We start from the raw sequence: 23,720 nt of genomic DNA, 5'->3' as shown, positions 1-23,720 counted from the left end.
TTGACACAAGACATTTTGCAACAACAATTGAATGCAGTCATAAAGAACAAAAAAACATATAGGTATAAAAAGCAGATGTAAAAAATAACCTTCGGCATGGAATTTTAGACTTAAAAACAGGTGGCGTGTTGGAGGCACATTACTTTTTTTCTCACTTTGACAGTCATGTACAAATGAGTTAACTCAGAAATGGGAAAATTTATAATTATATTTCTAATGTAAAACAAAAAAATAACTGTCTTGTCTTTTTTTCCCCTCAATTAGGTATTATAATTTACATGGTTTATTGTAAGGAAAAGCAGCAGTACACAGTTTTTTCTGTAATTTGGAATTTCCCCCATCTTGTATTTTTTTTAACCTGTTCCTATTTTAAATAAGGTTACTTTTATGCCACCAATTTTATTTTGCCTCAATTTTATTATTCCTAAGATTTTAAGAATAAAATATCTTAATATTGACAGGAATGTGTTGATAATTTAAGAGACATTATAGAACACGCTGGCAAGTTTTGAGTCTGAACAGCATTAGGAGCATAAGATTTAGCATTCCTGTTGAATGGACATTTTTCCAGTTCAAGGTCCACGATGTCTATCTGAGTGCTATTTTTGTAGCATTTTATAAGGTTCATTAGGAACTTCTCCCTATTGCTCCTTAACAATATACTTGTGTATTATTACATCAGGAGTCTGGTGTATGAGGTATAAATTGTGTATATTGCACTTTCTTTGGATTTCAGTTTGTGCTATTTTTGTGTTTTTTTTTTTCTCTCATACACTATATCTTTCCCACCTCCCTTTCTTCCATGGCAAATATCTTCACACAATGGAATTTGAGTTGCTTTAAGGAATCGGTGTCCACTTTTAACTATACGGTAATTGTATGGGTGAGGGTGACACTCATGTATCTGGCCTAAGCGAAATCCCATCACACAGTTGATGGCATAGGAGCTAGACCACCCTTTCTATTTCTCTCTCCCACACACACTTGTGAAACAGGTTGATGAAGTTGATAAAATATGATACACACAGCCCTTATTTCCCCAAACACATCACAAGTCAAGCAACAAGTTCTCATGATGACAATGTAAAGTTACAGGTTTTGCCTCAAAAAGGAAAGCATTTCACCTGTCTGACTCTAGACTTTTGCCTGCTGATTATTTGAGATTAAATATTCAGTCTTTAATTTCATTTGTTTTGTTTTTTTTGTTTTGTTTTTTCAACTCATTGTCCACCTCCTGATCTCCCTCACTGCTTACATGGCAGTCTTTGGGAATGGTCGTGTGAGCTTTGTGTTGGGTGACATTTGACGTCAAAGAATGGAACACTAACCACAGGGGGCCTTTGGTCCTTATTATCCACACTAAACCTGAACCACTCAGAATGAGAGAAGATAGAAGGTGCAACTGGGGGTAGGCATGGACCTGGAAATAGATGTCAAAGGTCAGAAGAAGAGTTGAAGAGCAGGTGTTTTTTCTCAGACCATCCAGAACTTTCCCTCTATTCTCCTGCTTGCTGCTTCCTGCTCAGCTGATATTGGGCTTCAGATAATGAAAGGCACCTGAGATTTAAAAAAAAATGAAGAGCAAAGGTGGTGGTGAGTATTTTAGTAACAGTTTTATGGCACATGACAGCCTGTAGGTGGAGGTATTATGTCATGAATATGAGAGGTTTTGAATGTAGAAGGCCATGGTGTATTCTAGTGACAGGATGGGTACAATTTTGTGTGTGTCTGTGTGTGTGTGTGTGTGTGTGTGTGTGTGTGTGTGTGTGTGTGTGTGTGTGTGTGTGTGTGTGCGTGTGCAGGAGAGGCAGCGTGCTCAGTGCTACAATACTCTGTACAGTTCTACCAAGTGACGTTTGGAGTACGACCAACAATCAATAAGAGTTCAGGATCTGACCTCTGACTGAAACACATGGTTCTAATAGGGACCTGCCATAGGCTATTTTACTCCTGCTAAAGCCCTCTTCAACCCCCTTCTGAATGCACACACATACAAACACCACTCAATTCTCTACACATGCGCACACCAACATTTGCCAACTAACGAAAACGTAAAAACTAAACTATACAAATATACTATTCTTGGTTTGCCTCATGGGCCATTGACAGAGGCAAATTAATTATTCCAATATGGTGCCATATAAGGCCTTCAACATGTGGTCTGTACCATTCCGATCCTCTCATTGGATCTGTCAAACATACTTTGTGATGGCTTCGCCTTTCCTTTCTGCCTTCGTGTGTGTGTATGTGTGTGTGTGTGTGTGTGTGTGTGTGTGTGTGTGTGCACATAATGAACAACTGACTGCTCTTTTCATTTCTGCTTTCATGTGTCTACTTGTGTGTGTAATGAGCTATATCTTTGTTACCATAGAGGTCATTTTATGGCCAGCTTATGGACTCTTAAGGTTGACAGGCGAACTCATCACATGGGTCACAAAAGGTCACGCATGCTGGGTTGTGACCCATGAGCCCACCTATTTGTTCCTTGCCTAAATTGAGTCTATTATAATCTTAATCACTCACTGGACAGGTTCAAGTGCATTTCAAAAAATAACCCTATCAACTCCGATGTCTGCATTTCACTGATGGAAAATTAACATTTGACTCCAGAGTAAATAGTACAGTAGATTAAGTCATTAAATAATTATTTAATTTGAATGTATTTAGTCAAATGTAGTTATGAGGGAAAATTAAAGGTTTATAACATGCCATTTATTTTAAAGGGCATAAAAATGTAATGGAATGTCTTAATGAAACTGCTAGAATGTTTGCTTAAAAAATATCTAATTCTTATCATGCTAAAAATAAAATGATAAATAATAATAATAATAATAATAATAATAATAATAATAATAATAAATAATTTAGTAAGAGGGTGAAGACATATTCTTTGCTCTGTTTCCGAATTTCTTAAAAGTCTATACTCACATTATACCCCTATGGACCTCAAAGTAAGTACTATGGAAAAGCCATGAATAGATTCAGTTACTGCACTACTCAGATCTAAGTACAGACACAGACAACACACACTAGCAAACAGTAGTGGTATTCACCTTACTTTGCCCATACTGGCTGTATTGGTATGGTGCCATGTGGTCCACACTGTAGGCTGGTGAGCTGTAGCTAGGTGGGCAATAAGACTGTGAACTGGGGAGAGACGGCATGCTGGCCAGCCCAGACAGAGACTCCAGTCTCTGTGATGAGTGGCAGCTGGCAGCCATGCCCGCAGTGGGCTCCAGAGGACCAGTGAGAGGGGAGAGAGAGAAATCTCCCTGCGGCTGGTGAGGCACACCTCCCGGGTTCAGCAGTCCCATCACCTGAGAAAAAAGAGAGGAAAACAGAAGGGGGGAAGAGAAGGAATAGAAGGAAAAAAATTATTAATTACATTAAATACCATAAATATAGGAAGGCATGATAGAAAAGTCTACAGTACAGTCATTGGATTTTACATGGACACCAGTTCACATAATGAGATATATAAGGTATCCATTTACATTACATATTATTCTCATTTTATTTGGCTTTCCGGTTTAGTGAAGATTAAACAGGGACTTAGTTCTTCAAATTTATAATAACTAATACTTATATAACCTTTATCTTCACCAAAAACTGTGGCAGTCCAGAGCAGAATTAAAACATTTACCACATAATCATCTGTCTTCACCAACCAGGATTGATAAAATAAAACCGTAACCACAATGTCTAAAGCACTGGCGGGACACTGGCGAATCATCTTCATATCTAATTCAACCATTTAACTCAGTGTTAGCAAGATTAGGTAAGCTGGGATGTTAACTGTGGCATCAGTGCCAGAGGGCCCTCACTGCCAGCACTGATGAGCCAAGCTTGGCCTGGCTCTGAGGGAGGTTCCCTCTCTCGCTCCGCTAATCATTAATGAAAAGCAGTCTGGGTAAAGCTGAGATCACCAGCACACACTCACTCATGGTCCATAAGACTCCGATTATTCTCCATCCGAGCACACACATGGTCCTGTTTAAGTCATTTCCCATATAAGAAAGAGAGAGAGAGAGAGAGAGAGAGAGAGAGAGAGAGAGAGAGCATGCTTGGGAATTGTGTTTCTTTACCCTGCTAAGACTTTCCTAAAAATTATTATATGTGCTTATGCTAGTGTGTGTATATTTGTGTTTATATAAGTGTATCATTTAGGAAAGAAAATTGCGGAGAAGTAAAAAGGAATGAGAGACATGATCTGTGGTCTTTTTGTAACAAAGTGAATTAAACTTGGCATGTCCAACAGAGACAGAAGGATAGTGTGTGTGTGTGTGTGTGTGTGTGTGTGTGTGTGTGTGTGTGTGTGTGTGTGTGTGTGCGCGTGCATGCGTGCGTGCGTGCATGTGTGTTTGTGTGTGTGTGTGTGTGTGTGTGTGTGTGTGTGTGTGTGTGTGTGTGTGTGGTTTATATGTCTACTTGAATGAATGCATGTATTTAAGAGTTTTACAACCTGTGCAGAGTCATGAAATCCATCAAGTGATTCATCTTAAACAGCTGGACCAGCACAGAAAATGTATAACATGAGCAAGAAACATCACAATTTTACACATATAAAATTATGTTTCTTATTTTAATTAGTTTCTTTTCTAACTTTTAAGTAGAGCACATTTTTTTAGTTTATATAATAAAACTTACATTTAAAAACATTTTTAGATTATATTTTAATGTTTTATAATTCTTTAAAACCAATTTATATTTAAGAAATAAAAAATAGTACAACCTGTTCTTAACTAAATTGAAGTGATGTGTTTCCCACCTTAGAGGCCACACACATTCACACTCAAACTGACAGTAGGTAATTTACAGGTTCCTGGTCAGAAGGATCCGGAGTGTGTGAGAGGAGCATGCTGATGTGTTATGCTTTACAAATGGAAACCACATGGAGGTTAAAAAGCCTCATTCACCTAGCTGCAGGGGGAGACATGTCTACATGTGAGTTGAACTTTCAAGCCCCCTTCAAGAGCACACACATAGTTTGCTGACAAAAAACTTCCCCATAACATATTATTTTGAATATATGTGCATTATTATGGTAGAAAGCTAAATCCAGTCTATCTATGTATTATGCAACATGCATTTTCATTATGGTGACAAAAGTAGAGTGAAGATTTAAATAAGTAAACTGTAACTGATACATCTATATATAGTACCGGTCAAAAGTTTGTATTTATTATCCACATTCTAGTGCAATACTAGATATTTTCAACACTGTGAAATGACACATATGGCATTAAGTAATTAAGTAACAGCAACAACAGTAGCCAGGTTCTATTTTGAGACGTGAAGGTCAGCTGTTCTGAATAGTTCTTGTGAGAAAAGTATTGTTAAGTGCATTTGCAAAACCCATCAGGCACCATGATCAATTTGGCTCTCATGAAGATCATCTCAGGAAAACAAGATCAAAAATAATCTCTGCTGCCCAAGAAAAGAGTATCTATTTTTTTTTTTTTATATAATTTTTTAAGTTCTGTTTTCATATAGTGCTTTGAATTTTGTTTTTTTATTGTTTATATATAAATATATATATATATATATATATATATATATATATATATATATATATATATATATATATATATAAATTAGAAATTTAGAGATTGTTAAATGTGCATGCATTTATGCACATATATGGGCATAAGCCTAAAAATGTGAATTGTAATGAATGTGTATATATGTATATCCGGTGTCTCTGGTTTGTGGTGGTTCTGGAGCTTATGTGCTACCCCATTAGAATGCGGGTGGTTTTTGCAGGCCTGGTGTGAACAGAACGCTGGTATGTGCTGGATTATACAGCAGACGTGTGAGATTTTTACCCATGGGCAAGTGAGCTGAGCCATGCTATAGCACATGACTACTTAACCTCTTTACTCCCAATCACACCCACCCACACACACTCACTGACACACACACACACACACACACACGCAATGCAATAATACATGCAGACAGGATTTACACAAATGGCCCACTAGAGCCAAACTGGAGTTTTATATATATTGTCATGAATCTCTGTTTAGTTTCTTAATTTTAATCTTTTGTAATATTTACAAAAGTTTAAAGCACAGCATTAAAACTGTCTGAATGGAGTTTCAGAACAAACAAAAAAGACTGTTTGGTTTTTAAAGCAATATTCATTTGATTTATTTTGTTTAGAACTAAAATCAATATAAATAATAAACATTATATTTAACTATTAAATATTTAACAATTCAAATTATTTAAGAAACTTCTGTAGTGTGAATTAAATATTTATTTCAAACCTTTTCAGTCTGTGCTTTGTCCTATTTTATACCACTCAATAAATATATAAATGAAACAATTAAGCAGTAAAATAAGTCATTAGCATAAATTACACAGTACATTATGAGTGGATAAGATGGATAAGTTCTCTCATTTCAATCAATTAAGGGCCTGGAACATTCCATAATTAGAATCACAGACACAGAGTTGTGCCCTCATCATAACGTCCAGCGGCTCTTGCTTTTAAGGGGCCACTTATCAGTGCTCTCTCTCTCTTTCACTCACTTACTTACACACACACACACACACACACACACACTTACTTACTCACTCACTAACGGCAATACCATTTTCTGTGTGAATATAACCACATGAAGAATGGTTTTGGTTGGTTAACGTCAATACTGAAGACTTTACACTCCAACTTTTCAATGCTATTTCATCTATGTTCAACAATGAATTATCTGTTTCAAAAAAATGCCCATAACACAATGGCAATCGCTGCTAGACCCAACTATGACAAAATGCAATGACAATGAACAGCATTATAAATGCATTTCTGGATTTGTATATTTAGAGCATACACATATGCTCTCTGTCACAAACCTTTATACAAAGTCACAAAAAAGTCACATGAGATTTTTTTTCTCTAAATAAACAGAATCACATGCATCATTTTTGACAACCTTTATACACAACATCCGTGCTACCCAGTATAAGACTAATGTCTTTGTTTAATTCTTTTAAAGTTAACAAGAACATAGTAGACTTCCCCATGTGCTTCCAGAGTATCATGCATATGATCGAGCAGGAGGTGCCTGTGAGGTGCTTAGCTGCTCATTTTCCGCTTGTTAGCATGGCGCTCACCATGGGAGATAGCAACCGACGAGTGTGTAATCACATAATTGTCTTTTCACTTCTCATTTTCATCACTATCCCTTCTGCCACTTGTTTACTTCCATTCCAACCTTCACCCTCTTTACTTTCTGCTACTATATGAGTAACCATGATAGCTAGTGGACAAAGGTTTTTTTTTTTTCTTTTATATGCTCTGGAGTCCCAACGTACTTAATTTATCATTTAGTACTAGGTTGGCTCTGGTATCCCACCCCAAAATTTAGATTTCATTCATTTTCACCACTTTTAACAGCAGACATTGTCACTTGTCCCAAAGCAGCTTTATAGAATTATGGGTATAGATTTAGAGCCCTAATAAATTGTCCTAATGGCAAATTTGGTATGAGATAAGGAGCCAAACTAATAAAGTAATTAGCACAGGCTTAATGACTACACCAGCAGTTTTAGGCACTAAGTACCATATTTGGGTAAGATTATCCACTTAATAGAACTTTGATTATCCACTTAAACGAAGGTGGAAAACTATAACATCTAACCAAGACACATAGTTTAACAAGATCAGATATATTTCCATATCAAGTGTTTATTACAACAGTTTCTTTGACAAGTTTAAACCTAAGTTACCCACAATTAAACATTACTTAAAATTACATGACTATACCATCATCTTTTCTAAAATTTATTTTAGAACAGAAATTTTGATTCCTATGTCCAGTCATAACTATGCCCTCTGCAGGCAAAATGCAGGCAAGCTAATAATTCTCACTACCAAATAATCAAACACATTATACAGGCAATTCTATCTCAGAAAGAGCTCACTAACCTGTGTTGAAAGTCCATTGCTGATAGCTGGGTTCACTGGGTTAGAGTGGCTTGGTGTAGGCACAAAGCTATCTGAGTAGCCTGAAAAGCTGTGGCGGCTTGAAGAGAGGCAGTAGGCTGAAGTAGCATCTTGGGCTCCTGAAGCAGAGGCCAGACCACTCTGGTGCACTGAAGTTGGTGGAAGAGGCTGGGGTCTGTGAACCGTGCTGGCCTGTTCTGACATTGCTAATAGAAAAAGAGGAAACAGAAATGTTAGGCTATATTCACATAATTACATAAGTCATCTTTGCCATATACAGGAATTGCCATGTTCATGTTACAAAAGTTTCTTAATTTTTTTTCTTTATTCATATCAGCCCAAATTGCCTAATTACTTGGCAAATTGAAAGGACAACACTACAATATTTTTGACTAATTTTGCATTTGACAAAAATATATTGTCTAAATGCTAAATGATGATGATGGTGGTGATGATGATTATAATAATATTAATAAATATAAGAAGAAGGAGAAGAAGAACCATGTGTTTAAATTTTTAGATGTGTTGACTTAGCCCTAAATCTGGCATTTGACCCACCTGGTGGGATGGAGGAGGCAGAGTAAGGACTTTCAGGAAGCTGGTAAGGCTGTAGGCTTGACATAGCTGATGGTGGGAATCCTCCAGGAATCAGATGATTGAATGCCATTAGCTGATTCGCTCCGGCCTGCTTCCTCCAGCGAGCCCTTCTGTTGCTAAACCATACCTAACCAAACCAATAAACCAGAAAGAAATTTGATGACCAAATTTGCAAGGATATATTTGATCTAGGTTCTTTCTTTGATCCAATAAGTACATTAACTGTGAAAATGCATCCTGTATGTGTATATTCATGTATCATTTATACATTCATAAATCATACTTTGTTCTTCTCTAAAAAAAAATTAAAAGACTATAGGACATTAACTTTGTGTGTGTGCCTGTGCATGCATGTACGTAGAATTTGGGGTAAGCACATGAGCATATGTGTGAAAGGCTGTTTGTGTAAATGAAAGTGTTTGTGTAAAGCAAAAAATAAATAAATAAATGCATAACATCAATTAAATCATGAGTCGAGCCACTGATATCACTGGGTAAGGAGTTTGTTTGTTTGTGTGTTTAATTGTTGTTTTGTTTGTTTTAAATAAAGCCATTTATAAAATGAAAATTAATAAATAGCAGCATTTTGGCTGTGTGTGTGTGTGCGCGTGTGTGTGTGTGTGTGCGTGTACCTGCACTCTCGCTTCTGTAAGTTTGGCCCTTTGAGCGAGCTCTTCTCGTGTGTAGATGTCGGGGTAATGTGTGCGCTCAAAAGCTCTCTCCAGTTCCTCAAGCTGCTCAGCAGTAAATGTTGTACGACTGCGACGCTGTTTTCTCTTCAGAGGCAGACCTGGCTCTGAGTCTACATCTGAACCCTCATCCGAATGACTTGCTAAAACACACACATTGCATAGTTATGACAGGTATAAATAATCTGAATTAAGTCGTCAGGCTTGCATTGAGAGTGAGGGAAACGATTGTTTTAATACAAAATAACAAAAAAGTTACATTAAAATGAAAAAACACAATGATAAAAGAAAATGAAATTAAATATATGATTATACAAAGTGCTTTTTAGTCATAAGACTATGAATATATATATATATATATATATATATATATATATATATATATATATATAATTTCTAATAAAATATGTCTTGCAAGAGGTATAATTTGACCTACAAAAATTAAATAAATTTAAAACATCTGATTATTGCCCATAAAAATTACACATACACTACAGATATTGAGTAGTTTTTTTTTTTTAATCACAGAACAATTTCTTAATCTATGCTGGCAAAATGTAACAATTTGTACAAAACTACTCAAAGATATTAAAACTACTAGTGTGCAAATAGACTTTATCAGTACTTCCAGATTTATTGGACAGAATCAACAGTTGTTATAATTGATTCTATCAAACAATATTGCTGAATACTTTGCATCTGCATGCACACATGTGTGTGTGTGTGTGTGTGTGTGTGCCCGCTGTAAGTTTGGGACAGTGTTTATTCACGGGTCATTCAAACTGACCTTGAGCTTGGAGCTCAGCATCTCCAAGGAGGCGTGGATGGGGCTCTCTATCAAATAATGATTAGGCCTCTCTAACTAGCGTAACAGCCTGCTATTGTGCAATAATACGCCTCAAAATCCCCAGTCTCCAACACACAAACATGGCATCTGTTTCGTCCGACACCAACCATATCTTTTCGCTAACTCCTTTCTTTCATTTGCTCCATATCTCTATGGTTTGACCTCACCAGAGCAAGAATAGATGACCAAGCTTTGGGAATAGTGTCTATGATAGCTCATAGCTATCTCTAATAAAATCTCTTGATCATATCAAAAAATATGTATTTGCTAAATGTCTCCAGTACAATCAATTAAACTATTTCACAATCTGCACACAGATGTACTCTTAACAACATATATAGTTTTGTGCTATTACTACTTTAAACATGATTCCCCCATACAAAAAGGTACACAAAAATGGCACTAATATTATCAATCAGTTAACTTTAATTTTCCTTTTTTATGGTTAAACCAAACCTCAGCCACACATTAATTGTGCCCAAATATACTTAACTTGTAAAAATGAAAAATAAATAAAAATAAATAAATATAATAAAAATGCTGTCTTTAACACATTTGGTCTCAAATCAAATAAAAAAATTAAATTACAAAATTACAGAACTATAGGATATCCAGCACACCATAACATGTAAATCATTGTCACCTTCTATTATAGACTTAAAACCTTTATGTGGGTTTTTTCACACAAGTGATGCAATAATTAACACTGACAGTTATCTCTGACAGTAATAAAATAAACCTCAGAAGCTGAATGACCTAGCTATGAAATCTAAATTTAGCTAACAAATGGCTGATAATTTTATAGCTAGCTAGCAATAATACTGATAAGATATGCAGCTCTAACATTAGCATACACTAAACGCACACTTGTTTTACAAACTTGTAAGTATTTACTTTAATTAGTATTTGTTTAATAAGCAATTAAATTTACTGAAAATATACATAATGAAACTTTTAAAGGGTAAAGAAAGAGTGAAATATTCCTATTTTTCGAGTTTTAATTAAAAGCAAGAAAGAAGCATAGATAACAGGATAGCTGCTGGGCCACACAGCTAATGCTGCTACTTTTTTCCAGCATGGGTCTCGCTAGGCATCTTATAAGGATCTGGAGCGGAAAGAAGAGTATGACAAAGAGCAAGGAAAAAACTGGAAAGGAGGAAAGGGACAGAGAGCAGGACATAGCAAAGCATGTTATTCTTTTCAACTGGGTTTTAGAGGTCTGATAGTTTCCCAAAGACGTGTAAGAAATACATTTTTTGTAATACAAGTGCAGTTACTTTTTATTCAGCTCATAAACAAAAACAACTTAAAACCTTAATGTTTGTGGAAAGCAACAGTTGGAAAAGAGGCTAAGTGATAACTACAGCGTTTAAAGCTCAATACTTGTCTTTCTCTTGACCCTTTCTCTCTCGTCTTTCTTCTCCAAGTTTTTATTATCTGCAACTGTGGCAAAAACACTCCATCATGGGCTGTGAGTTAATAGTAAATGACACTGTTACTTTTGTCATCCTCCATTCTCTTTTTCTCCCTCTCTTGCTCTCTTCTTCTCAGGGAGTTATTTGGGAGTCTTTTGTTGGCCTATATGGAGAAGCCTGTGGCTGAAGGCTTTGGAGTCTGATTTCCACGCTCCATCTGTAGGATCCATCAGAGCTGGGCAGGCGGGCATTCAGGGCCGCTGTCACCTGCCCAGCGGGGGAGGAGGCATGAGGGGGCACAATGGGGGCAGGACGTGGGGGCCAATGGGGGAACAGCAGGGGGCCGCTCCGATCCTTCCTTCACCATCGCCAGGGGGTTTACATGTGGATGGGAAGCTTAAATGCGAATAAGGTAATGTTTATATATAAATGTATTTGACTGTTTTCTGGATAGCTCCCTTAATATGGATAAATCGCATATGATATACTGGGTCATACTGGGCCTATTTTATAGTCATGCCAACAAAATGTACTTGACTAAGAGATAAGAGTGAACAGAGATGGTGGCGTGGTTCTTGTTTTTTTTATTAGTTAATTAGATACTTTTTCACATATTAGTATTGCCATTTACACTTGCACACAAAGGCTTGTGTAAAATCAAATACATAAAAAGTTAAATTTATGTAAAATTAAGCCTACTAGCCTAAATAATTAATTAAGAGAATGTTATAAAATGGCATTAGTTATCAACTTATTTACAATGCCACCTGTGGTAAACCCGCTCTCACTTCCAATAAAACATGAATTTGTGACAACGATGGATGGATGGTGCATGGATGGATGGATGGATGGATGGATGGATAGATTGATGGACTAATGATATGCCAGATGGAGTTTATGTCAGCGTGTTAGCATGGAGTTTAGTAGGAAGTCAGACCAAGAAACAGGAAGTTCTGGCTGGTTCCCTACAGAGTTTTTGCCTGCTTACAAAACCAGGAATTCACTAGAACACCTACTTCATCACTTACTGCTCTTGATCCAGACAAAACCTGGAGAAAGAACTCTTATTACAAATATTAGAGTCTATCTTATTACATTTCTATCTCTATGTTTTCTCTATTTTTTAAGTCTTTGTCTTTCATATGTCTCCAAATCAAGGTAAGACAGCTCACTTAAGAGAGCTGCAAAGATAAATGGAGTTTTCCATTCCACCAGACTTTTAAAAAGAAAAGGAAATTAGGCTTTTAAATGAAGTTGTGCTGCCAGACAGAACTATTTTTTTATTTCTTTTCTTTGGGAGGGGAAAGTAGTCCCACTGTATAGTCTGATTTGGCTTGGTACAGCAGATGCAGGCTCACTCGCTGTGTTTGTGTAGGCAGTAATAACAATGCTTCCCCCGCTGCCACAGTGCAAGGCTATTCATTAATCTGACACAAGGTGCATGCCTTCTATTCGAGGAGGGTATTTGTATTCAGAGCAGTCACTCCTGGAGTGTGCACACACACACACACACACACAGAAAAAGAGAGAGAGAGAGAGAGAGGGAGATAGAGAGAGAACTACACAGCTCACAAAGGGTGAAAACTGTTAAAAAACTCTATAGACTTAAACACAGCCTTACTATTTATCAACCCTCCATCAGAATGGAAGGATAGGACTAAAGATGAGGGAGAGAGAGGGAGAGAACTAACTACTCTGTTGAAAGGGGGTCCACCTGCAGACATAAGAATGCAGCACTGGGGCAGACAGAATTCCACACTGATCCAAATAGCAACATGAGCACAACATTCGGTGGTGATGGCAACAGGAGGGGACTTTGTTAACTTTGCCATGTTACTATTGGAAGCATGACTGGAGTGCCAGTTTTTGCGGTGTTTACTCAGTGTTTGTCTGGTAATGTGCTTCTCATACACACAACCCTTTTAATGGTTATGCACACTCGTACAGAGACTTGGTGTCACACTTTCTCAGTAAACATGTTAAGAAAAAGATCTAAACCTCCCGAGTGATTGAGCCAGCAAAACGATGTTTGAGTTACATTGCAGAACAGGCCAACTCCCCAAATTTAAAACAGAAATGCTGAAAAGCAGTATTAATATCCAGAGACAAGAAAATCACTGGATAAAGGGTGGGAAAACAAAACTTAAAAATAAAGCAAAAAGAGAAAGGAAGGAGAGAGTAAGAGAGAGAGAGAGAGAGAGCGAGAGCGAGAGAGAGAGAGAGCATAACCATCTGGGCCGTTTATAGCTCTTAGTAGGGGGAGAGCCATCTCCTCCTGAGGGGCAGTTAAATGGCAGGGTAATTGAGCTAGTGACATGTGTTCAGCAAACAAAACAAAAGGCAGAAGAGACAAATGAAGCATTTATTTGCTCAGTGGAGGAGCGCTGGCCCTTTGGGCTCCTGGGCCCGTGTGCCGCTGCTGGAGTGTATTAAGGAGTACATAGAGGGCCAGCAGATGCAGAGGAAAGAATGGTTAAGAGACTGATTATGAGTCCATCTGCGGCTGGCATGAAGTTAAGAGGGAGGAACTGGGGAGGCATTTGACCTACTAAAGAGACACTACTGGAGAGAGAGAGAGACGGAGTAACAGAAAACAATTAAAAGACAAACAATGTAGGGGGGACATAAGTAAAGACAATATATTTTAAGGCTCATCATTACAAGATTACATACTAATAAGAATATTATACAAGACCCAAGAGTGAATCTCATCATTTAAGTTTAATGCTTCCCTTACGAAAGAAAGAAAGAAAGAAAGAAAGAAAGAAAGAAAGAAAGAAAGAAAATATATTATAATTGATTTAATGCATTAACAGAGGAGAAATTGTAGGGAAAGTATGTAGACAGCATGAATCTGCATAATAGTGTTATATTTACACAAAAATAGGCATTACAGCATGGAAATGCTTAATTAATAGCGATACACTGCCTGAAATAGTAAGGTGTTTTTTGTTTGTTTGTTTGTTTTTTCCATCTACTTTTTATGATTAAACAACCTGCATGAACAAATATTTGCTGTGCCCATGAAGAACTTATTCCCAAAGCTCCATTTACCTTTTACTGGGATGCAAAACATTATTTTAACCCTCAGTGCCAACAGAGAAGGGATTTGCTTAGTCAGTGACCCAGGGCTCATCTGTGACCCAGCACAGGCATCGATCACACTCTCTGGGGATCAAAAAATTGGATAAGGTGATCCCTCTCATACTTAATTCTCTGCCTATTTTACACACTTAAATTAACATATGTCAGTAGCAAAATGGCTAAAATATCCCCTCAATGCATTATTATATATTTCACTGGACTTTCCAATCCAATTTTTTGAATAACTACTTATAATTATTTTTTGTAACATTTGTAAGCTAATTAGGTAAAGACTAATATTTTATATTAAAGTTGAAAATTAAAATCCTCTTTTTTGTGTGAATATGGGTGTGCTGAAAAATAATCAGTAAATATTATGGTGTGATGTCATAGTTCATTGTTCTTAAAGCACAGAAATATAACTAAAGAATGATGTTATAGTTTTTTTTATCAATTTAAAATTATGGTATATTTAATACTGCATAATTTTAGTCAACAAATTGTTTTAACAGTTATTTCCTCAGCAGCCCTGTGCTTTTTTTTAAGTCAGTTGGCCAAACACCACAACGTGTAATACTGCAAAAAGATAAAATAAACACAAAAAACTCTATTGCTTTAAACGGAATTTAACAGAACAGACTACTTCCATAATTTATGAATATGTGTGTCCTTAAAAAAAACTTACTAAATAAACAATTAGACTTTTTAAAATTTTTAAATAACTAATTTTAATCAGTCTCGTATTAATCTTCCATAGTGCAGGTCTATGTGTGATACTTGTTACATTTAATCAGTACCCAACATTAAATTCAACAGTACTATCATAGGAGTTGTTTTATTATTTGTTTTCTGTTAGAAAATAAACCTTAGGCAGAGCTTTTTATTGCCTTTTCTGTTACATTTACTATTAAGTTTTCTAAAAGAAAGTTCTATACATTCAATAGGTTGCTGCCCTGGTAAATTACTTAATAATAGCGTTTTGTTTTTAGATTTATTTTAGGTTTATTTTCATTTAAAAACCCATAATGAATTATGGCATACATATAAGCTTTAAAAAAAAAGAAACATTTTTAAATAAAAAAAAGCTGCTGACAGTGGCATTTTAAGTGTAAAACAAAAATAGTTGTTTTTCTTAAACCAGATGGTTTATATTCTGCCTATGTATGTCTCAAAAACCCTGTCTATAAAAAATTCTCAGGCACTTTTTAGTAACAAAGTATCAGTGGCAAAACTATTTTTTTAAAAACAACAACTAGCAGTTAATGAATAGAAGTGTTTGTTAGCATCTTCTTTGCTTTTCACAAACACCTCACTTCCTTCTTTCTGTCTTTTCCCCTCCCTCTCCCTATCTCACTGCTTTTTCCAAATTCCACAATCACTCAGAGAAATAAGAGTGAGAAGTGAAGTTCCCCGAGTTAAGTGATTGACAACATTGTCTAGCTTTTCTCAATTAACCATCTTATTGTGTGTGTTTATAGGTTGGCCCCTACCCCTTTGACCTCTCCACTTTTCTTTTCGTCCTCTGCTCACACTAAAACTTCCAAAGAAACACAGAGCAAGTGAGAGAGAGAGAGAGAGAGAGAGAGAGAGAGAGAGAGAGAGAGAGAGAGATCTATATGGAGAAGAGCGCCTATTCTCCTTGACCTTCCATTGCTCACTTTCTCTTTCAGCCACTTCAAATTGTCTTTGAGAGAAGTTTGGAGTAAAAGAGGGGAGTCCATCAGCTCAGAGGGGCCAGACCCGGGCGCAACCCCAGAACCCCACTTCAAAGATTGCCTGCATTCATTAATTGTCCTTTGAATTAATATCAGAGGATCACAATGCTGGTGCCACAAGAGAAAGAAGAACCAGTGAAGCATAGAGTCAAGCATTCATTTGCAGATAAACTTGGGGTATGTGTGAGAGTGTGTGTGTGTTTATTTCATTTTAAGTTGAAGCACAAAAGGAGCACTTTCTTAATAGAAAAGACAAACAGAGGAGTGTTGAGAAAAGAAACAGCCCTAAAATACGAAGAGTATGACAGAATTATGTTATGTGATATGCTTAGAAAGTACTGCCAGTAAACTTCACTTCCCAAAAATTCTTAATGTAATGAAAATTAGACTCACAGGCCACAGTGGTTTCCTCTGCTGCAAAAAAAATCAATGAGGGTACAAACGTTCATTTATAAAGGTTGTAACTGCATAGTTTTGCTTAATAAAAAAATACCAAATCCTGATAGCATAGGATTGCAGTGGAACAAGCAAGCCATTTCAACCTAGTCTAAAGTGGATCATAAAAGTTGCATTACAACAATTAGTAATATTTATTTTGATATAAAACAAAGTCCTAAAAAATCCCTAAACCTAAATTCTTGTAGTTTCATTTTAGTTGCAGTGCATGAATTACTACAAAAATTGAAATGTATGCAAGCTATCTTCTACTCTGTGAGCATAAAAGTATTTGTAAAGCTCACTGTGTTTTGCCCGTTCAGTTGATTCCACATGTAAAATAAATAGCAAAAGTGATAGATGGAGAGAGAGAGAGAGAGAGAGAGAGAGAGAGAGAGAGAGAGAGAGAACACTGGGATGAACAGGGATGAATTTACTGCTGCATCTCTCTCTGCCTGCAGGGCTTCAGAGTCATGACTGAGAAAAGCATTCCAGCAGGAAGACTAGGCCCCTTGTTTATTGATCACGAACACAGTCCTGTCTTTCTTTTTCTCTCTTTTCCCCTCTCTTTGTACACAAATGTACTCTAAAAATGCATCAAGCATTTACAACCATACTTTAAAAACTACTCACCCTAAAAAAAAGCTCTTTGAAAATGTATCTAATAAAAATCATATCACAGGAGTTGTGCTTATAAGACATATTTCTCACTGTTCCAGTTTATATATAAGTGACGCAAATGCCATTCTCATTTAACTGCTTGTCTTTTTAATTCTTCTCTCTCTCTCTCTCTCTCTCTCTCTTGCACTCTATTAGGGTCTCTCTCTATGCTTTCTTAGCCTTTCTCTCTCTCTTTTGAGTGATATCCTTGCCAGAATAGTGGCGAGCCAGCACCCCCCACTTTATTTACACAAACAAAGTCCTCCTCGCTTTCTTTCATGTTTTGTTAGCAGTTGATTCTCTCTGTCTTCCTGGCTATTGGCCTGCGGGAGGGACAATGGCCTCAGGAGAATGGCAGCAGATTGTTGGAATGCTTCTCAATGAAACTAATTATTACATGTTGACTGCGTTCACCATGGCACATCTGAAGGCACTAAGCTTATTCAATTGGCCTCGGCAGGACTCCCTTTCGGAAAAAAACGAAAGAAAGAAGAAAAAAACTTGATCCCTTTGACTGTTTGTATTTCTGAGTTTTCTTTTCTTGCCCGCCATAAAATGAAAGTCTGAGAGAGTGGGCCATTGCTCTTTGATGACTTTAGTTACTTTTAATTAGCTAAATGAGGCTAAAGAATTGTCAGCTTTCTCAAAGTTAATAGTATAAGGGAAAAGAGTGAATGCACTCATCCAATCTAGTCTTTAAAAGAAAATCTTTATTAATATATGCACCATAGCCATCAAGTTATGGAGGGGGAAAAGGCACCTTTATTTAAATATGTTATAAGGCTTATGTTATAAGGAATATGTTAAAAAAAAACATACAAATATTGTTTTGTTAATGTATACAAAAAAAATTAGAGTATATAATTTAGCAGGAAGAGTATGTATACATACATGATAGATAGATAGATAGATAGATAGATAGATAGATAGATAGATAGATAGATAGATAGATAGATAGATCAAAAATGCTTAAACAAACATTTAATAAAAACTTCCCGCATACAAACATCCTTCAAAATCAATAAATTCCTAACCAACCATATCTACTACGTTAGTAATTAAATGTTCACTTTCTTGTGAATTAAACTTTCACTCCTACAGTACAGTGATGATTCAGTCTCTTGTTCCACTGCCCTGGCTTTTCCCAGACAAATAAATCTTAAAGGCGCATGCTTTGATCTCAGCACTTAAAGAGATCCCAACAATAGGTTTTTGAGGAGTGGGGGCAGTGGGCCAACAGGGCCTACTCACTGACAACTATAGACTCAAGCACCTACTTAATCAATATTTGGTCAGACCACTCCCTCTTGATACTGAAAACGCCCTTTTCAGATTTTAATTGAGCACCATAAAAAAGGAGCAACAACCAGAAGCCTGACTGAAAGAGACAGCAAGTGAAATACTGCTTCTCCTGAGTCACCTCATAGTAAATAAACTAAAAAGACAAAAGAGGGCAAAACTTTACAGTCTGTCAGTAGAGCTCAGGACACAGTGAGGAGGGATTGGACTTTTATGATGTGCACACATTTGCATTTGGACAAAAGTTAATTGTTTGATTGTTGAATTACCACTTTCATGTGACTTTATGCAACTTTCATTTGTATACAGATGACTTTATGTATATATAATATTATATTATATTATATATATATATATATATATATATATATATATATATATATAGTTAGTTAGTTAGTTAGTTAGTTATTTAGTTAGGTAGGTAGGTTTATTATTATTATTATTATTATTATTTTAAGAATATTATGCGTTAAATACAAAAAAGATTTAAGAAGTTTGTATACTGACAAGAAACAATGTTTTTATATCCGCCTAAAAATGTTATTGACATGTACATCTAATCTTGTTTAATTGTACTAAATCGTGTATGTCTATGTATTTTGTTGACTCAATTCTGTATTTACGAAAGAATTGTCCCGACTAGTTTGTTGAAATAATTAGAAATTGATGCAAAAGAGAGAGAGCAAGCGCGCGCCATGGGCGGAGACGAAAGGGCGGGGTTTTAAGAATAGAGACGATTAAGGAGGCTTGATTTTAATCAAGAGGCAGAGGTTTTAATGGCGATCACAGAGCACAACGTGGTGCTTTCGCAAACCTGATCCAATCCCACCTAATCGCCAAGATTTAACTGTAGACCCGAAGTCGAGAGCACACTCGTCTCCCCGAGAACTGAGGTTAAAAAAAACGGGGCCTGGATTGGGTTCCAAGTTTAAACAGAGGGTTTTTTTTTGTGAAAAGAAACGAGTATTACCCAGTGGCTATTACTGTCTGTGCGGAAGTTACACTTTACATCTAAGAGAGGAGTCTGGGATTAATAACCTGTGTTACTAACTAAATATAATTTGTAAAATCCACGATAGGCCTAATCTTTGAGAAACTTTTGAAGCCTCTAAGTAGTGACATATGGAAAGCCTGAATGGCTAGCACGTTTTGTCTGTCGTTTAGACAACTATTTCATTTGCTTGGTATATTTAATACAAATTCAAATAAAATTTGAAAAGCTTTGGATTTAATATTTTATTGAATATTACGTTTATATTCTTATTATCATTAACCGAAAAATCTGACTCTCTAACAGATTTGCTGTCAACAAGTGTTAAGACGGGTATAGCTTTCGTTTTTGTTTTCGCTTAACTGCTAAAGATATTTCTGCTTAGTTCGTCACTAAAGTGTGATTTTTTTTTTTCACTGAAAAGTTACCATGGGAATATTTTGCAGAAGAAAATACACATTTTCGACGATGCCGCGAGCTTTGCGAAAACACTCGTTATTAAAGCCCTTTCTTGAATAATTCATCTCTCATTGGTCGTCTATAATGTCTTCTCAGCGTCTTTTTGTAAGGCCATTTTTTGCTGCCTTTCTTTGCATTTTTATAAAGCTCAGCGCCCTTTGTGCGCACAAAGAAACGCTTTTGTGCACGTGAAAGCGAAGCGTGAGGCTCATGGACTCGCGCGCTTTTGTTTCCTCAAGTTCATCCTCAAGTGTCCGATTGTGCACCGCGGAGCCGCCTTTCAGCGCGCAGCTCTTGGACAAATGTTTGATTAACTGATTCCTGCACAGTTTGCTTCTTGGCCCGTTACGTTAACCTGGAAATTTCTAACTATAAACCAGGAGTATATTATTATTTACACGTATTTTTCTTTAGATCTAGCGAACAAATTTTCACAAGTTAAAATAGGAATTAACTGAGCAAGTTTTATAACAGCGCTCACTCAGCTGTTTAATCCGTATATTTGCTATGTGCAAACTGAAGCCTGAACGTATTGCAAGATTGAGTTAGCGGGAAGTTTCGAACGTGCACTAATTGTAATCACACATAATATGCATTGTACCAACCAGTGACTATTGGATAATAATAATAATAATAATAATAATAATAAACTGTCAAGAACATTTACTAGTTCCAATAATGGCCATACTTGTACTGAAATCACTTTATTATTATTATTATTATTATTATTATTATTGTATTTTTATTATTAATATATAATAATAATAATAATAATAATAATGTTTTATTGTCAATGTACTGAGCACACGTCGTATACACGTTTATATTATAAAATATAATAATTACGGCAGTTTTACTATTACCTTTAAGCCCCATTTATAGCAGCAAAACGTCAAAAAGTAGAACTAAACAAAAACTTACATCTGTCTCCCAGAATGCCATCAATGCTGTGTTTAGCACGTCGTTCGTTTTCCTCAAGCTCCCTCTTTTCAACTTCATCATCATCCTCCTCATCCTCTCCATTTCCGCCAAACTTACAGCGCAGTATGCGACTGATCGAACTGACTGGAGAGCAACAGGTTGTCACAGTTACAATCATCTTTGGCTATATATATATATGGTTTAGTTCTTCTTTAATGTAATTAATAAAACGTTTTTATGTATTTAATATTTGTACTTAAAGCACACTTTCTTTTGTGTATCACACTGGCCATATAAACTATTATTTAATAACTAGTACTATTATCTACTAACAGTACTATCTTCTATAATGACGAAACTACTTCGTTATGGCATAAATGTATTATTTACCTTCAGTTCATATTTTGCACATAAATAGAAAAGCGTAATTAATTAAACACCAAGTACCTGAGGGCACGTTGTTTCTGTCACAGATGCCGTCTTTTAGCAGCTTGTCTCGGATCTCCCAACTGAACATACCCGGGTTCTCTCTCTTGTATTCCTCGATTTTTTTATCCACGTCTGGACTTGTGTTCTGCTTTAAATTGATAAAATGTGCACAGTGAATCACTGTCGGTGTCAACACAACTGAAATATATGCTGCAGTAATGCGGTAAAATGGAGAACTCTCATTCTTTTCACAAAAGTTTACTTTCTTCTCCCCAGTAGTATTTTATCATAATTTTCCACAGAATTATTTTACTGACATTATATTTGTGTCCGACAAAAACTTAAATAGGCCTAAGTGTTAAAAGATTTGCGTTTTTTGAAGTTTCGATAAAATACTGGACATTACTACCTGATAAATTTGGATAAAAAACAGTTGCATATATCTTCAATCTATAACCAACTAAACATGTATGTTGCATTGCAAGTATACTGGATATTAAGAGATGTCTTACAAATTATGTAATTATGCTTTTTAAGAGATTATGCCATTTTGTATACACGGTTTCCAATAAACATAACAAAAATATCTTGAAGCCATATTTCTGACTATTATTCCAGAACTCATCAAGTTACAAACGTTGTACCTTCGGCTTGCTACCTCCGATAGCACCGGGCCGGATGGATCCAGTCTCCTGGTACCTGCACAGGATTTTGGACACGCAGCCGTGTGAGACTCGCAGCTGGCGCGAGATGACGCACGGTCGGATCCCGTGATGCGCCATTTCTACGATCTTATGGCGAATATGGTTTGGCAACGGGCGTCCGTTAATGAATACACCGCCGAGCTGATTTACTCGGCCCTGGCCTAGAGGTGTGGAAACTGCAAGAAATATTACAGAATTGTTGTTGTCATTTTTTTGTTGTTGTTGCAATAACCATCATTTAAGCACCATAAAGGAGTCCAAATGTGATACAGCCCAAACGTACTATAACTTGTTATAATAATAATAATAATCTATAAATTTCTACAAAATCTGTAAACTTATTCATGTTGTGTAATCCCCAAATTAGAACTTTCTTCAACAATCGACAACATAAAATCTAATGCACATTTTTATTAAATCATAAGCCGTTGTCTTTATTAAAAATATATATAAAATAAACATTTCATTAATTTAAAAAAAGTAAAAAAAAAAAAAAACCCTGAAGTGTCACTTCCAGAATTCGCCAAGTTTTATATTAATACATTCAACCTCTGCTTACATTTGAATGTTATAAAACTCGCAATTTATGATTGTAAAAACATTCCATTTGAGGCATTGACAACAGATAGGGGCAATTATTATTTCTTTTTTTTTTATTACAAGTTATGGCTTGTGAATTAAAGGAAGTAATGCTAACGTCATACCTTCGAGCGAATAGCCCCCTCTCGGGTAGTTTTGGGGTGGCGTGGGGCGCACCATCCTGGGAATGCCCCCTGCTAAGGCGGCCATATCCCGAATTCCTAAGGAACAGCAACGATGTCACTTAACGGTGAAATTAACAGCAGATTAAGAGATCCAGGCGGAATCTGTTTAAGGTTAGGTGTCGGTTTTGCCCGTTATCATTTAGGTCAACGAGATGTCACTGTAATCCGTCCTCGGAACTTCGTAGGGAAAATAACTCAGAAAAGTCCTCAGAAGTTAGCGAGTGATATCCAGCCTAGGAGAAATGATGTTGTTTCTGAAAAAAATTCAGAAGTCAGCGCTGCTTTCTGTAGCCGTTTGGACGCACTTGTTGTGTGGATTGAGTCGACGCTCGGTAGCGAAACATTTTATCAGTTGAAGAGTTGTGTCCTTACAGCGCACTGGGGCCTGTGATTGGCTGCGAGAGGGAGGGTCTTGAGACCCTAAGGCATTCGCTGATTGGTCCAAATATGTAAAGTTTTCTCGTGCCGTGACCTCAAGGGTTCAAGGCGATACGACACTGATAAAAGCATCCACGGTATATTCGTGAAAAAAATTCGTTTAATAGACCGTAACATAAATTATGTGAGTTATTTCTATTTCATAAGGTTTGTTACCACTGCCCTGATTGCTGAATATATGTAAATACATTCTGGGAACCGCATAAGCAATAAAATACCTACGTACAATATTCGAAAATCAGCAGTCTTGAGGTGTAGTTATTGCACTTGTAATGTACAGTAGTTCTTGACGTTTTAAAAAGTAGACTCGCAGTAGACGCCT

General features: G+C 36.4%; 1 protein-coding gene across 3 annotated transcripts; it reads right to left on the bottom strand.

Moving 5' to 3' along the window:
- On the bottom strand, positions 1-23,255 carry pax3a (paired box 3a). Of its 3 annotated transcripts, none has more exons than XM_053487103.1 (9): positions 22,901-23,255; positions 22,137-22,372; positions 21,511-21,640; positions 21,064-21,207; positions 9,181-9,380; positions 8,510-8,675; positions 7,934-8,157; positions 3,054-3,317; positions 1-1,557 (listed from the first exon to the last, which is right to left on the bottom strand). In XM_053487103.1, exons 1-9 carry the CDS (start codon positions 22,983-22,985, stop codon positions 1,540-1,542), a joined length of 1,467 nt encoding a protein of 488 aa, XP_053343078.1. In that variant the 5' UTR covers positions 22,986-23,255; the 3' UTR covers positions 1-1,539. The 3 variants fall into 3 exon arrangements, with proteins under 3 accessions (XP_053343078.1, XP_053343076.1, XP_053343077.1); XM_053487101.1 differs by having other exon boundaries at positions 3,059-3,317; XM_053487102.1 differs by having other exon boundaries at positions 3,059-3,317; positions 21,511-21,637.
- Positions 23,256-23,720: the final 465 nt, after the last annotated feature.

This window comes from Clarias gariepinus, chromosome 25 (assembly GCF_024256425.1).
Source record: "Clarias gariepinus isolate MV-2021 ecotype Netherlands chromosome 25, CGAR_prim_01v2, whole genome shotgun sequence".
Classification (NCBI taxonomy): Eukaryota; Metazoa; Chordata; class Actinopteri; order Siluriformes; family Clariidae; genus Clarias; species Clarias gariepinus.
Note: the sequence above shows the minus strand (reverse complement) of the source record. Positions and strands in the feature narration are given on the sequence as shown.

What these genes read in the sequence shown, in the direction of transcription:
- pax3a (XM_053487101.1), bottom strand. Translation starts at nt 22,985, where the DNA reads ATGGCCGCCTTAGCAGGGGGCATTCCCAGGATGGTGCGCCCCACGCCA. An exon ending in TTACAGAAGCGAGAGTGCAG is followed by an intron (nt 8,676 to 9,180) that starts GTACACGCACAC and finishes TGGTTTGGTTAG; the next exon opens with GTATGGTTTAGCAACAGAAG. An exon ending in GCAATGGACTTTCAACACAG is followed by an intron (nt 3,318 to 7,933) that starts GTTAGTGAGCTC and finishes CTTTTTTCTCAG; the next exon opens with GTGATGGGACTGCTGAACCC.